Here is a 16,874-nt window from a genome sequence, read left to right as displayed (position 1 = left end):
GGGGTGCAAATTAGTTTATTATTTTGCACATAAGGAAAATACTGGCTATTTTTTCATGTAGGACACAAATACTTGATGTATTTATTTTTACACTGACATTAAAAGTTGATCTAGGACATGCTCTATCCCAACTATAAATCTGTCCTCACATTTTAAATCTACCTCCCCCTCCAATACAATATGGTTTTATCATTTTATTTTGCTTTCCATTATATGCACCATATTCATATATTACACTCAGTCCTGCCCCATACATTACACACAAACTTGTCCAAAACATTATAGCCAACCATAACCAACACATTACTCCCAGTCACACCCAACACATTACATCAAGCAGCGCCTATTGCAGTCAGGAGCATTTTTTGTGTTGATAACGAGGACAAAAATTATCAGGATAAAATTAATATTCCAGGTGGACATTTTCCTATAAAACTATGTCCTCGGATATTTTAGATATCCTTGTCAATTTAGATTATTAGGGTTGTTTTTGTTACATAGATTATTGGTCTAAAGACTGAATTTAGCAATAAATGACTTCTTATTTTATGTGGGAACATGAACATGATCAGCAGTCGTATGGACAGTGGGTATATAAGTAATAAAAGATTAGTCAGTGTTACCCTGACTCGCCACTAGGTGGCTTATATTGGTTTCCTCAGGACGGAAGCTCCTCGCTGCCGTCTGTCATCCTCTCATTCCGCCCCTGTTACTACAGCAACTCCATGGACGCTGTACAAAGCCGTGTTATGTACATTACTTCTCACCGACCAGGGCAGTAGATGTAAGTAGGGTGAGCTCAGGGATAACTGGGTAGGTTGGGGATCAAATAACTAATGTATATGCAACAAATGTCCATCTGTATATATGCAAAATGAATGCATTCTATATCGAAATCCTACAAAGCTTATTGCAATGCTGATATGATCAGGATACAACACTACAGTATCTGATTACTCGGTTATAGCCTTTGCTTCCTGCTATATGTGTGTAGTCAGTGTTGCTGGGCATTAGTTATAATGAGAAGAAGTGAGCAGGTAGGTTTGCAGATTACCAAATTAATGATAACCTACCGAGAATATTATCCACTTCTCTGCTGTTTTGTCATGTGTTTGTGCAGAATTGTCATGTCTTTCTAAAGTGGGCTTTTCACTATAAATTAAAAACAAAACAAAACTATAAATGACCATTTTCTGGTTCTATACCTAGGGACCCCAGTGTGACAGCACCTTGGGGCCCTCATAGGCCGTGCGCTCTTGGTCTGGACATTTCATTGGTCATAATCCGTCACTGTTGGGTCCCCACCATAATCATCATTTCCTTTGTAGGTCCACCCACCTCTGCTCAAAATTCCCTGGGTCTGACCACGCAACTACATGTTAGTTGCGGCTCCTATATTGCACAAACACACGGTATAAATAGAGGTGCTGAACTTATTCTAACTGGTTAGAGATTTGATTGAATTTGCAAAAATCAAGGGCCTTAAACTTGTTTGCAATATATTGATTTTTGGGCCAGTTCAATTTGGGTCTGCTGCACCCACCTTATTCTCAAAAAGTGATCCTTTGTAGTTCACGTTCATAGCTCACAGTTAAAACAAAAAACATTAAAATAAACTATAAAATGTTGCATGTTCAATTGTAAATTGCTATATTTTATAATATTTTTAATGTTATTTTACTTTGAATAGTGAGCATTACTGTGTTAGAAAACGTAAAAATAATATATAATGTAACCATTTAAGCTCAAAAAGGCTCATATTATTATAATTATATATATTTTTTTTGCCAAGTGGAACTGAAAGCCCAGATCAGGGCTTCATATACCACATATAAAGCTTTACACACTGCTGCGTGCTCCTACATTAGAGAAATCTGTACCCTTCAACGTTTTAAGGCCAATCCTGCCACAATGATGTTCAAATTTGTCCACAAAATAGGTGGTTGAAATACACAAGATCTGTCCAATCAGCACATGGGCCAAACAACCAGATCTCTTCTGCATCACAGGGCCTGTTTGTGTGCTTGGATGTTTACTGCACACACAGGCCAATAGCTGTAATTTTCTGACTGCCTTTTCCAAAATTTCCTATATCATAGTGTCTGTGGCCAGTTGCCTGAATACGTACCCCTTCAGGTACCCTACCATTAAAACAAAGTGTGATGACCCCACACTATACTACCTAACCTCTCTGTTCACAACATCTTGATTGGACCTCTTAATACTACTTGTACACAAGCTTATAACAATATCTGATCCTGAACACAATTACTTTCTGCTCTTTGCACTTTTTTTTGTGCAGTGTTGCCCATTTTATAGGCAAACCGAGGCGGGGTTTCCGTTTGCCCCTGCATTTTAAAGAAAGCACTTGGTTATACACTTTGTGCTGCCCGCTTCTGCAGGGGGTGTAAAGTTTTGCATCTTCTGATGGGAGGAGCTGGTCAGATCAGGAAATTCCCAGCACGGTTGCCTGAAATATTGTTTTAGGGACAGGAGATTTAAATGAGATTTGAGAGGATGTATTTATCTACCCCGATTAGAAGGTGGTCGCAGAGCCTCTCTTCACAAAAGGCCTGTTTTTTTGGGTGCTCAGGAGAGGCTGATTATTGAGAATCATTGTATAATTGTAATGGGATGGCTTTTTGTTATCATCCATATGCATTTGAGGTGGTTAAAAGCATTTTTATGTACAAGTATCCATGCATTAAGAATATCCCTTCTCTCTTCTGATTGATTTAATTTAAATAAAAGAGGATGTATCATGCAGCAGAGGTGGTTCTGAAGTTATAGTAGGCTGGACGTTGATGTGAGATTATTGTTCATCGACAGCTGTACTTAATACAAAAAAAAAGTGATTCTAAAAATTATGAGACTAATAGATAGGTTCAAATAGAAATGTATTGCTGGTGCACACTCATAAAATACTTTTACTGTATGTTGAACAAACAAGTCCTTTTAATAAACTAATGTCTCATCTCAATGACATTGGTTGATTTGCTACTGATTCAGTACCCACAAGACTGACCTACAGCACTTGTAGGTACATCTTTTTTAAAAACAGGTTTTATTTTTCTTTATAGAACTTTTAGGCCTTGAGAGTAAAAGCAAAATGTCTACAGATGAGATTCTCCACACAGCCACCCTTTCACCGGACCCGGCTATGTACAGGCCAAGACCGTCCTCTGAAAAGACACAGGTAAAGTAATATAGTTTGTAAATGCTACAGACATACTGATTTGCACAGACGGGTACAGATAGCTAGTTTAAAAAAACCCTGACATTGTGGTTAGGCTATAACCCTGCATAACCCATGGAAATCAGTGTGGGGGATGTCCATGTATAGTAAATAATGTTTTTGAGTTTCCTTACAACTTGTAGATTGTAAGCTTCTGAGCAGAACCCTTTCACCTGTGTGATGTCGTTAACAGCCAGTCTAGTTTCATTATCATTAAAATTAGAGGTTAGGATTAGTACAGGTAAATTTTCAGATTGGCGTGAGATTAGAATTGTTTGTTTGTCGTCCTTATTTTTTTCAACGCAATATATATATATATATATATATATATATATATATATATATATATATATGTGTAATTAGTTTGTTATTTTCAGTTCTGATATATTAGTGCTTGGGAGGAGAGTAAAAGACTGTGGGCAGGGTGACCGAAGCCAGCAAGGTGGCTGGTCACTAGGCAGAAGATGTATGTCTAGACAGAGAAAGGGGTGCAGGGATTTTAAATGGCTACAAGTGTCATTATATGCTAAACAAACTGCTGTCCTTACCATCCTGAGAATAAAATTGGACAGTTGATTTAGCTATCCTGGAGTAAAGTGTGTGTATATATATATATATATATATATATATATATATATATATATATATATATATATATCATAGTTATTCTGTTTTTTTTAGTTAGATTAGTTTACCACAGCTCTGGTTCCGGCACCCAATACGCCCAGGGTAATGCCCAGACCATACACATACATCATCTGTGTCTTGGCTTGGTCCAAAGGACAATTGCAGTGAGTGTGATTACACAACTTGCATAGTGAAGGTGGGGCCTGATCGGGCCCCCACCCCCTTCACAAATTACAGAAGTGGAATCTGGGAGGGAGGCCTACTCACCTGGTGTAGATTAGTATGCATTTACCTTAATGAGCATAGTAAGTATGACATTACCATCATCATCATCATTTACTTATATAGCGCCAACATATTCTGTAGTGCTTTATAATTTTCATGATAAATGACATAACTACATATCAGGAAGTGAGATATATTAATAGGACCTCCTTTTCTCTTTAGCACACTGGTTACCAATATTCTTCACAATTTTACAGATATTGTTTTCTAGTTTCATTGTATGATTGATTGATATTTCTATTATTTTCAGGATATCTCTCATTTGTTGACAAGCCTCTTCAAAAATGTATACACTGGAGAAGTCATTGGTAAAGATATAGGTGCTAACCTGATCCGGTCTAAGGGAGGAGACAATCCTTATCATAAGAAATTTGTGGAGGAACTGCAACAGGTAAAGATTGTTTACTGTACACTGAAGCTGGCAATATGGACCAATATCAGCGTTATAGAGAATGATCCCTTCAACATTGGCCTGTGGCCCCTGTGTGGTCTGTTGAGTGCTTGTCTTCGATTTATTTATCCACACATGAGCTGCTGGGTTGACCCGTGTCTGCCCTTCTTGTGTCAGTGACTTCTTTGTTTATTAAATCGAGAGTACTCCCTGTTGTTGTGTTTTCCTGGTGCATTCATATTTACATGAGATTTTGGTGACTGCGTCCAAGCAAATTAGAAGCAGAACAATATGATCTGTGCAGAACATTATCCTGTGCTGTGTTTTTGTATAAGACACCATCTCCATTATCTTTCACATGCATGCTTGTGTATATGTGCCTTTTTATTTATTTACATTTTATCCTAGTGTTTACCCTTTAAATAATTACATTTTGTTGTAAAAACAAACAAAAAAATACTCCATGATTCCATCCGGATCCTAAAATGTAGTTATAAGTAAAGTGTTTGAAATTAAATGTGGGGGCTGTTGGTAAAGTACCTACATTGTCTTCCTTTACAACAGAAATACACCAACAGTATTATAAAGTCAGTGCTACTCACTATAAATAGGAAATGTTGTAGTACAAATCGTCCAGTAAAATGTTCCCTTAAATCAAGTAGTAGAACCTCAATGCCAGCTGCTCCATTCCAAATAGAAACAAGGATAAATGTCACATGGGTGAATATGTTGTAGTATCAAAATGGAGGGATAGGCGCTAGGAGAAATTAAAAGATATCCACAAACGTTGTAAGTAACTTGTTACCTCTCTTGGATGCAGAATAGAATCAAGCAGACTCTGTGCAATTTTCACTTTTCGCCTCGCAGGACCCATACTTGAATACAGGTCACCTGTGTTCTACATTCAGGGGTGCCATAACCCCAGATTCTGCGTCAGATCAATTTTTTTTTCTTATAACTAAATCAATTTTGATACCTCATTTACTTGGGCAATCTTAGGGTTGTCCAAATGTTGTGGAACTGTAAGTTCAAGCACTATCAATGTCCTGCCAGCTGCTGTGTAGTGTAGTTCCACAGCACATGGAGAGCCATATACTTCTGCTTTACAGATTTAAAGTGCCACTTGCTATCTAATGGTATTAGGCTTAGAAAAGAAATACCCTTACATTAAATATCTTCAGTTGATACTTCTCTTATATATACACTGAGGAAATTTAATAAATATTTTTTTATATAAAAAAACCAACCAAGATGCATTTTAATGGTAAATAAACCAGCACTGAATGGAATTAGTTTCTTTAGTGTGAAGTATGTGCTTGCAGAGTACAGAAGAGGCCATTACAACACACAGACGAAAATATACAGGCCCCACAGCATTGCTATGCAGCAGGATGAAGGCCCCAAGGGTCACTCTGTTTGTCAAAACTGAGACGTAAGATTGGAGATTTCACTTCTCATGGAAGGTTAGAGTATATCGGGGGCCCGTTAGTGCCCACTGGGCCCTAGATAGGAGCCTAGGTTACATAATGAAGGATCCGGCTATGCGGCAATCATACAACTGCTTATTGTATGTGTGGAGCCCTAGTGGGATATAGACATATCTTAGGTAGGGAAACATCTTGTCCCACCACTGTACACATATGGACATACCAATGTGGACAGGTAGACTAAAGGGGCATATGAACACAGGCAAGACAGACAGAAAAACATATTAAAACTGATTATCGAGTTCATCCAGAAGCAATGTTTAGTCTTTCCCAGATAGTTGTGCCTGAAAAGAGTAGCTAAGCTGCGTGTTTAGCTGTTAACAGAGTACAACAATATTGAATTACCTTTGGATAACAGAGGCTGCATATGTATTTTTGTATTCTTAGTGCATGCCGTGCAGGTTTAGCTGTTTTATACACCCTCTTATATACTGTAGATCCGCACTGAGTATGATCGCAGAATGGCGGAGTCTGACATGGTAGAGCGGCACATCATACAGGCACGTGCACGGGCTACTGCAGAAGAGGAGCGGATGCTTAACTGCCTGAAGAATGAAGCTGGGGAGACATTCCAAAGTCTGGGGTTACCCTCAGGTAAGACCTAGTAACCCAGCATAACTGACATAGAAGAACTGTAGGACTCCAGAATTGTGGATTTGAACCAATCGACAATTCTGAAATCCTACAATTCATGTAAATATATAAAAGCACAAAATGCAACAGATAGAACACTTGTTACATACCTGTATTTACATATGAGAACATCCATTTTTTGGGCCAGAATGGCAGCATCTGCTGGGTGCAAAATGTATCATGTTCTGACGCATCCAAGCAGACCAGAGTGCTACTGGCTAAGTGCTGGCTAGTGCAGTGTTGGCTAACCTGTGACACTCCAGGTGTTGTGAAACTACAAGTCCCAGCATGCTTTGCCAATATATAGCAGCTATTGGTGGAAGGGTATGCTGGGACTTGTAGTTTCACAACACCTGGAGTGTCACAGGTTAGCCAACACTGGGCTAGTGTATGAACACACCTGTACATGCACTCACAAACAAAATCATCATTTTGTTTTATGCAACTCTTTAAGTGAAATTGAAGGGGTGAAGAAGACACAATTTGGACGGCATTCCCTGCTTAGTGTGAGGACAGAGAGCACTTTTCTTCCCATAAATCTGATTGTTTATTGCACGTCCCGACAAATGGCAGAAACTAGGCGGTAGCCTCTACTTCATTGGGAAGTATTTTTTTTCTATTTACCTTCCAGGTGCATTTTATAAGGTACATCTCTAGGTATGTTTCAGCCAATGTAATAAAACACTGTGACTGAGCCAGGCAGTATTTTAGAGAAAAAAATAAAAGGTGAAATGAGTGAATAGGATAGTCCTAGTGTGTTAGTAGGACTGAGCTAATGTGATGCCGGAATGTGGTGATGCACTGTGGTGGGGGGGGGGGGAAGGGGGAGGAATTTCCTCCTTCCTCCCTGGATCCCATCCATTCTCCCTGCACACTGTGACTATGATCAGAGGTCGGATGTATGCGGTACTGCTGAGAACGCTGTAGTATAAACAGAATTTAAATCATAATAATATTAATGAAAAAAAATGAAGCCATTTATCTCGTACTTCCTCGGCTTGCTCCCTGGGCAGTGGCACATGTCGCACGGCCCTGTTTGCTGCTCCGTCTGCACATTATATAAGGCTTAAGTTGTTTTAATTGCATTTTTAAATTTGGTAACCATTAGTCACATTGAACAAAGTTTTATAAGCAACGTATAGTATAAGCTCTAGTTTTACTGCCCTATAAACGGGTGGAACAATTTTTCTGAATTGCCATTAATTGATTTCTAAAGTATGTTTCTTTATTTATAAAACACACTATACAGTCATGGCCAAAAGTTTTGAGAATGACACATGTATTGGTTTTCATAAAGTTTACTGCTGCAGTGGGTTTAGACCTTGTTGTCACATGTTGCTCTGGTATACTGAAGTAACATTACAAGCATTTCATAAGTGTCAAAGGCTTTTATTGACAATTACATTAAGTTTATGCAAAGAGTCAATATTTGCAGTGTTGAACCTTCTTTTTGAAGACCTCTGCAATTCGCCCTGGCATGCTGTCAATCAACTTCTGGGCCACATACTGACTGATGGCCGCCAATTCTTCCATAATCAATGTTTGGAGTTTGTCGGAATTTGCGGGTTTTTGTTTGTCCACCCGCCTCTCGAGGATTGACCACAAGTTCTCAATAGGGTTAAGGTCTGGGGAGTTTCCTGGCCATGGACCCAAAATTTAAATGTTTTGATCCCCGAGCCACTTAGTTATCACTTTTGCCTTATGGCAAGGTGCTCCATCATGCTGGAAAAAGCATTGTTCCTCACCAAACTGTTCTTGGATGGTTGGGAGAAGTTGCTCTTGGAGGATTTTTGGTACCATTCTTTATTCTTAGGCACTGAAGCAGCAATCTTTGTAAAAACCAATATTTGTGTCATTCTCAAAACTTTTGGCCATGACTGTACTACAGTATGTTAAGCTTTACATGTGTTCAAATAAACCAATTGCCTACTCACAGTGCTGGCAGTTATATTGTTGGCTCAACCAATATTAATAACAATGCAGTTTATCATTCATTAGAAACTAGTGTCATCCTAAGAATCAGGCACTTTGCATGTGAGGTCACTAATTTCAATTCAATTGTTTATCGCTTTATGTAAGCGGCAGGTACACTTTAAAATGAGCACACGTTACCGTAGTGACCATTATTTATTTTCATAGTGGAATCGTACTTCAGATGGTGCGTGGATGATGACCTTCTCAAGAAGCATAAACTCATTTGTCCTAAAGATTACATCACTGATGTTTATCCCCTTACAAGCGCTCCTAAAGGTATGTGTCCCATAATATGTAAAGTATGGATGCAGGAGCTGTTTTTTTTTTTTTTAAATTCTTTATTTTCATTGCGAGTAAGCAAGAATTATAACAAACTTGACCAAAAGAATGATCCATTAGGAAGAAATACTGTCAGTACATAACACTTGTAACACATGGACCATCAATAGCCCGTAACATTGGCGTAACTCACTACGCATACGTTTTCAATTGGCAATAAGGCACAGACTTAGAAAGAAAAAAACACTCCCCAAAGGAAGGGGAGACAAAGACTGACAACAAGAAAGGAAAGGGGAAATAAGGGAGAGGGGGGGGGGAGCAGAGGACACATAAGGAAGGAAAAAAGAGGGGAGGGGAGCTAATAAGTGCAGACAGGTAAAGAACAAACTATCTTGAAATCCTCTGAATTTTTAAACTCAATCCAGGAAAACCATGTGGCTAAGAATTCTGTGGATTTGTCATTGGCTGAAAGGATAATGTCTTCCATGGACATATAATAGTCAATTCTATTGAACCAGTCCATAATCAGGGGGGGTGTTCGGGACTTCCAGCGTGTAGGTAGAACTGCCCTGGCCGCATTGTTGAGATGTTTCAGTAGAGATTTTTTATATTTTGAGGATTGAATAGGGGAGTATGAGAGTAGCCAGAAGCCAGGATCCTTGGGAACCTCATGTCTCACAATAGTACTGGATAATCTAATGACCTCATTCCAGAATGGGGTAATGAGTGGACATTCCCACCAAATATGGATTAAAGAACCCAGGGAACGGGAGCATCTCCAGCAAGAAGAAGATAACTGGGGATTAAATTTATGTAACAGAGTAGGGCATCTGTACCACCTGGTCAGGAGCTTATAGTGAGTTTCTATTACTGAGATGCTTAGTGAACAGTAGTGTGTATTTGTGAAATTTTTTGCCAGGATGCCGAGGTTATATGTGGCGCTAGATCCCGTTCCCATAATCTGACAAAAGGAGGCGGGGAACTGAACTGGTCCTCCAACAAAATTTTGTAAATTTCAGAGATAATATGGACTGGAGCGGATTTGGATAAGCATAAGTTTTCGAATGGAGTTGGAGGTCTGTTAAGAGTTCTGGTTCCTCTAATAGAACTAATGTAATGGAAGATTTGAACATATTTCCAATGTTCAGAGGAGGGAAGCGAGAAAACTGACTGTAGGTCCGCAAAAGAGAGAGGTCTACCATTCGTCACCAGCTGGCGAGGCCCTTGATTCCCGCCCGAGACCACCTTCTGAAGTCAGAACCCGATTGGCCCGGTGGGAAGTCTGGATTGAACACGAAGGGGGTGATAGGTGAAGGAAAGGTTGAGATGCTTTTTCCAAAACGGATTTTCTTCCAAACCTTTAAGGTTGGGCCGATGGTTGGGTGAAGGATTCTGGGTATCTTAGATAACCAAGGTACCACATTTAGCGGAGTTGTGTTAAATTCATTTTCAATAACCACCCATTGTTTGAGATCACCCCCTCTGGTCCAATCCACTATCCTGCTAAGGAAAACTGCCTGAAGATAACCCTGGAGCATTGGCAATTGCGCCCCTCCTTGATGCTTCCGCCTATAATGAAGAGCATGCTTAAATCGGGGTCTCCTACCTCCCCAGACAAAGTCGCGTATCAGGCGCTGGAGACTGTCAAGGAATCCCTGAGGGATTATGATCGGAAGTGCTTGCATCAGGTAGAGTACTTTGGGAAGAACATTCATTTTTATGATGTTGATTTTGCCCAACCATGAGAATTTGGAGGACGACCAGGTTGCCAAGTCTTTTTTAATTTTATTTATAAGAGGGGGGAAATTCAAATGGAATAGCTGGTCATTGGACCTTGCGATAGAAACCCCAAGATAGCGAAAATGTGAAGGCTGCCATTTAAATGGGAATGCTGATTTGAGGCCCTTTATTGATTGTTCTGGGGCTGAGATGTTAAGAGCATTCGACTTAGAGAAATTTATTTTGAAGTTGGAGAGAGTACCAAATTTAGAGAATTCTAACATCAGGTTAGGTAATGATGTAATGGGGTTTGTGATGATCGCAAGCAAGTCATCTGCAAATAGGGCCAATCTGTAGTTTACTTTACCAATCTGCAGACCCGTGATGTTTGGGTTAGATCGAATCGCCCTGGCCAAGGCTTCCATACAGAGTACAAATATCAGAGGAGATGGATGCAGGAGCTGTTTATTGCAAGAACCAATGTCACTCCATGCTTACTGTTAGTTAAAAACATTTGTTGAATGATTGGCTGCAATCATCATCATCATCATCATCATTTATTTATATAGCGCCACTAATTATGCAGCGCTGTACAGAGAACTCATTCACAACAGTCCCTGCCCCATCGAAGCTTACAGTCTAAATTCCCTAATATAGACACACACTCACAGACAGACAGGGAGACAGACAAAGAGGGAGAGACTAGGGTTAATTTTGATAGCAGCTAATTAACCTATCAGTATGTTTTTGGAGTGTGGGAGGAAACCGGAGGACCCGAAGGAAACCCACGCAAACACAGGGAGAACATACAAACTCCACACAGATAAAGCCATGGTCGGGAATTGAACTCATGACCTAGGGTTTGGTATAGACCACATCAGCATTTGTGTATCAGAATTACATGTTAGGAAAGACCTTGTAGTCAATCTTATAATCTCTTTTCTTCGACACCCCTTTATAGATCAGCTATTGTTTCATATAGGCAGTAGTCTGACAGCATGTGAGATTGCTGTTAGCTATTACATTTTATAAAGCATCAATGTTGATGGAAAATGACCTGAAGTCACAAGCTATTAACATCCGGATACCATTCCCATTGTCAAGTCAATGTGCAGATACAGAGTGTGGAACTTGTAGTTTGTATATGGTATAAATATGTTTACTTATTCATCTCATTCCCTTCATTAAGTCCTTCTAAGGGAGAATGTTTCCAAGATTTGTAAATGTGTCAGATGTGCGTCACCTAATATCAGCAAAGCTGAGAATGCAGCCTGTCTGCTTACTAGTAGTAAGATAACATCGCTGAGGCACTAAGAGGGTGGGTCAATTAGATGTTATTCAGAAAACTACTGTAGGATTTAGTGTAACAACAACTTAAGACATAACATATTTTGTTTTAATGATGTCCACATCCAGTGGTTCCCACCCTGGCATTGGAGAGATAATGTGGAAGAGAGGGGGAGAGAGATGCGGGAGGGGGAGAGAGAGGAAGGGATGATGAGCGAGAGAGAGATGATAGGAGGGGGGATGATGGAAGGAGAGAGAAAGAGATGATGAGAGAGAGATGATGGCGGGGGGGGGGAGAGAGTGATGGATGGGAGGGAGACAGAGATGAGGGAGGGGGGAGAGAGATGATGGGAGGGGGGGGGGATGATGGAAGGAGAGAGAAAGAGATGATGAGAGAGATGATGGCAGGGGGGAGAGAGTGATGGATGGGAGGGAGAGAAAGAGATGATGGGGGAAGAGATGATGAGAGAGAGAGAGATGATGGGAGGGGGAGATGATGGATGGGAGGGAGAGAGAGATGAGGGAGGGAGAGAGTTCATGAGAGAGAGAGACAGATGATGGGGGGGGAGAGAGAGATGATGAGAGTAGGGGAGAGAGAAAGAGATGATAAATTAGCAGGAGACGGTGATAACTTTTGGGTGATTTTTGGTGGAATGTAAAAAAGGCATACTAGTATTGTGCTCATGTGCAACACTGAGATTATTTATTGTGGACAATATATTTAAATGAGATTCTAGGGGTGGAGAGCGGCATTCTCTATTTTTCTTTTTGGAAGAAAATTGACTTGATTTTTACAGTGTTCTGAAGAAGCCTATGCTTTCCATAGAAAGTCTTTTGCACCACATACACAGATTTTATGCAGGGAAGCACATTAATAAATGCACTTGTTCTCATGTAATAAAAATATTTAAATGTGGCACATGTAATAAAGACATTCCCATAGTCCCCTTACTCTCAGAATTCAATAAATAAAGGAAGTTTATACGACCAGTATTTTAGGAGAAGAATTTAACTTGATAGTCTCAAAGTGTTAATAGGCTGAACTTTGAAGTTACTTTTTTTTTTTATACCTTCCACGATATGCATTTCCATCTGGGTTCACAAAGCTGCAGAAGGATGCACAAGTCCCTTTTATAAGGCACTTACAGAAAGGGAATTCTGGGGGGACAACTATATTCATGTGGCAAACAGATGCATGTGTACATAATGAAATGTACTGCAGGGCTAGACCCTTACGGTGTGTAGGTGGCTGTAGAACTTTAATTCTCTGATCTTGTGTTCTGCATACATTAGAGACTTCATTGCATCAGGATTATATGCTTTTACTATCTTCATTTTCACAATTACTGTATTACTGTAATGTTTATATCATAGTCTGTTTTATTGCACTTCCATTTGCAGTGTCAAATAACTACCAAATTCATAGAGTTGCATGCAAAAATAGTATAATGTCAGTATAAAATGAGTAGTACATAAAAATGTTATATCTACTCCTATATACTGAGCTTCACATGTCCTTAGATTCAGAGGGTAATCGTCGTGAGGTCCACCCAAAGAAGCCACTACCAGCACTAGGCTATGACAGGCCTGGCTGGTGACCCATAATGCTGGTAAACCTGCATCATGGGGTCCTCCTGCCATAAGGTCCCCCAGCCCTAACCTGTTCAGCACAGGGCTGAATTCCAAGAAGAATGGGGCCTGCCAAAAAATGGAGCCCCTGCCAGTGAAAACAGCCCCATGCTGAGGCACTAGGGCTTCTCCAACACCCCTGGGGGTAAATGTATCAAGCTGAGAGTTTTTTGACGAGTTTGAAAAGTGGAGATGTTGCCTATAGCAACCAATCAGATTCTAGCTATCATTTTGTAGAATGTACTAAATAAATGATAGCTAGAATCTGATTGGTTTTTCAAACCCACTGAAAAACTCTCAGCTTGATACATTTACTCCCTGGTGTTGTTTGCACCAGCACTCAGGCACCTGCAAATCATACACCCAATGACAAGTTTATCTGCACTTGTGAGAAAGCCCCTTTCCTCCCTACGTACCTCCGTTCTCCAGGCATTAAGAGTCATAAGTATGAGGTGCGAGACACTCTCCATTCCACATGTGTGTGGCCTCTTTGTGGGCATGCAAGGAGCAAATTCACACAGTTTACGCTAGACAATCTGGGGTAGTACTCACTCTGCATCAGCTCCAAAATGTGATACTTTGCGAGAAGAAAATAAATAAATCTACTATCAGATTCTCAATTTTGTAATGGGCTCCTGTATATATATCGGATGCAACAAAGAATATCAAGTACAGTAAACCAGTAAAGTGAGAAATTACAAATTGGCAGTATTATATCTATCTATCTATCTATCTATCTATATATATATATGTATATATTCATGTTTTAGGACTTCCTGAGTCGTCTTTGCACAAAGAGACCTTCAGCTTCCACCAGCACATTTGCAGAAGCCCTGTAGATGATGGTTATAGTGACCCCTCCGCTCTGGACAGGTCCTTAAAGGATCTTGAAGACGTCTCATCATCCAGCTTGACTTCATTATCCCTGTCTGAAGCAGAAAATCAAAGTCAGAGAAAGTCAAGTAAGGTACATGTTACACAAATCACATGGCATGGTAAGCAGCATGGTCGTGGAACAAGTTATCGTTTCAAAAATATTACTATGTGTGGATAAAGATAGAAGGCTTCTCAAAACATGTTAGACTTGTATTAGATGATAAATAAGAGTCATCTATTGTGCTTACCTGATCAGTCTGTAATGTGCCTCTACTCACTGCATGATAACAAACAGTTTACATAAAAATGTAATGGACAATATTGCTTCATATGTGGCCTCAATACGACCACAGTGCCCTGTCACAAACGCCCAGCCTGTCCCAGATATAGCAATCTGAACAGCTGGTCGTTACTGGCGTCACCTTAGTCACTTAGCAATGAATACACCTTTTCTGCCACCACAAAGGATTTATTATGGTGTCCTTACATTCACCAAAACCACTTATTAATGTTTCACACTTAAATCATATACACGTAGCATGAGCCTCCCTGGGCTTCGTAAGTTCACAAAGATTCACGGAGAACACTCTAGGTTAAATTTATTTATTCTGAAAAATGTTTCCACAGCTTAATTACAAAAATTAATAACAAGACATACAATATATTGCACAAGTAAGTTTCAGAAAATAAAATAGGAAATAAAACCAGAATCACTACTTACGTAGTTAAGACTTGGGGGTACATTTACTAAACGGCGGGTTTGAAAAAGTGGAGATGTTGCCTATAGCAACCAATAATATTCTAGTTATCATTTATTTAGTGCATTCTACAAAATGAAAGCTAGAATCTGATTGGTTGCTATAGGCAATTTCTCCACTTCTTCAAACCCGCAGTTTAGTAAATCTAGCCCTTGGTGTGTGAGGGAACACAATTGAGAAGGATGAGACATTTCAGTTTTGCTAGACCCCCTCATGAAAATGCACACTGTAATGTCGAAAGCAGAAAATTTTAAACCCTTCTTACAGGCTTCTTACCCCCACCTTAGCTATTACATTTTCAATTAAGTCAGATTGATTACCAAAATGACATAGAGCTTTCCGAAGTAAATTATCTATCACTAAGATATATGTTTGGGCATCTCAGAGAATCTCTCACCTCTGCTCTGTTTGAGTGGCTAGATGGTTTACAACTTTGGGGCTTCAAACTGCTCCAAGTTCCTTATCTATCTGGCTAGTTTCAAAAGACATTTTGTTAATTGCACAGGTCACCTAGGTCAGTCAGCAAAGCCTTTGAAAGGTTACATAAAATATACACATTGTTATACATGAATTCAACAGAAAATAACAATCAGCCATTAGACATACTACATAATCTTCACATGCCCAATATTAATCATATCAAAATCAATAGGATTCTTATTGGGTATGTTGGGAAATTGAGTCTAATGATCATCCAATGTGGACTGTCATCTTTCTACCACACTACCAAGCTTCAGTTAAGGCAAGAAATGTGTGGTCCATCCTGACAGTGATCCTACCGTTTGACTCTAGGGCCAAGCAGCAGGATCATACTGTGTGTAGCCACCTTAAGGGCCTGAGCACATGAGGCATTTGTTTTGTGTGATACAAACTACCCCTATGCACTTATGTGCTGTATAAATAGCTTGTTGCATTTGACTTGAAGGACTTAGCAGCAAATACACCAGGACTGCAGAGGTTAAGCTTATTGTGGATTAGAAGCTTGTTGTTACAGGTACGTAATCTGTTGCAGCAACCTCCAACCTTGCTTGCCCATGTTTACTTACTACTGAATCCTCCAGGTTAGATTTTTAAAGCTACAGTGTACCTAGTGCAGAGTGTCACATTTTTCATCTTATGTTGATGTCTTTCAGAAATCCACAACATCGAAGAAGCGATTGCAGAAGCAGGAGATGAGCTCAGAAGACAGAGAAGCTGAGCGGACCCGACTGGCTCAGTTAGAAAAAAGGCACAATTTTCTCAAAAATCCCCGCTTTTTACCACCAAATTGCCAGCATGGAGGGCACTCCCTCATTCTCACCACAAAGAAAAAAGAATCCTCAATACCTGGGAGAAACAGAGTAACTGAAGAACAGTAAGAATTTCATTTCTAAATCATTTAAAAATGAATAGAACTTTGCATTTTTTGGGTTCAAATAATCTTTGCCTTAGAATAACTGGCAGGTTGAGAGCTTATCAGTTTAATGAATTAAATGTCTTTCTCTCATTCTTACTTAAACTAAACTGCAAATAATGCAGGTTTTTATTATTTGCAGAAATGTTACATGCATAGAAAGATTTGTGCGCAGGACAGGCTGATCTGATGTGTTTTATTGTTGATAGCTACAGCGATCAGCCACAACATTAAAACCATCTGCCTGCAATTTGTGCTACAGTAGCTCTGCAGTGGGATTGGACCAGACAGGCTAGCCTTC

At 39.7% G+C, this 16,874-nt stretch overlaps 1 protein-coding gene across 3 annotated transcripts in view; it reads left to right on the top strand.

Annotated features, from left to right (window-relative positions):
- Positions 1-671: 671 nt before the first annotated feature.
- The window catches only part of DLEC1 (DLEC1 cilia and flagella associated protein), a 69,216-nt gene continuing 53,013 nt past the window's right edge, over positions 672-16,874 (top strand). For all 3 annotated transcript variants that reach the window (XM_075212187.1, XM_075212186.1, XM_075212188.1), the window contains exons 1-7: positions 672-784; positions 3,081-3,196; positions 4,398-4,538; positions 6,463-6,619; positions 8,798-8,908; positions 14,317-14,513; positions 16,314-16,534. In XM_075212187.1, coding sequence (XP_075068288.1) covers positions 3,110-3,196; positions 4,398-4,538; positions 6,463-6,619; positions 8,798-8,908; positions 14,317-14,513; positions 16,314-16,534 — 914 coding nt within the window. In that variant the 5' untranslated portion in view covers positions 672-784; positions 3,081-3,109. The remainder of the gene's footprint in view (positions 785-3,080; positions 3,197-4,397; positions 4,539-6,462; positions 6,620-8,797; positions 8,909-14,316; positions 14,514-16,313; positions 16,535-16,874) is intronic.

The sequence above is a fragment of the Mixophyes fleayi genome, chromosome 5 (genome assembly GCF_038048845.1).
Source record: "Mixophyes fleayi isolate aMixFle1 chromosome 5, aMixFle1.hap1, whole genome shotgun sequence".
Taxonomy (NCBI): domain Eukaryota; kingdom Metazoa; phylum Chordata; class Amphibia; order Anura; family Limnodynastidae; genus Mixophyes; species Mixophyes fleayi.
This window is presented reverse-complemented; position numbering and strand designations above follow the sequence as displayed.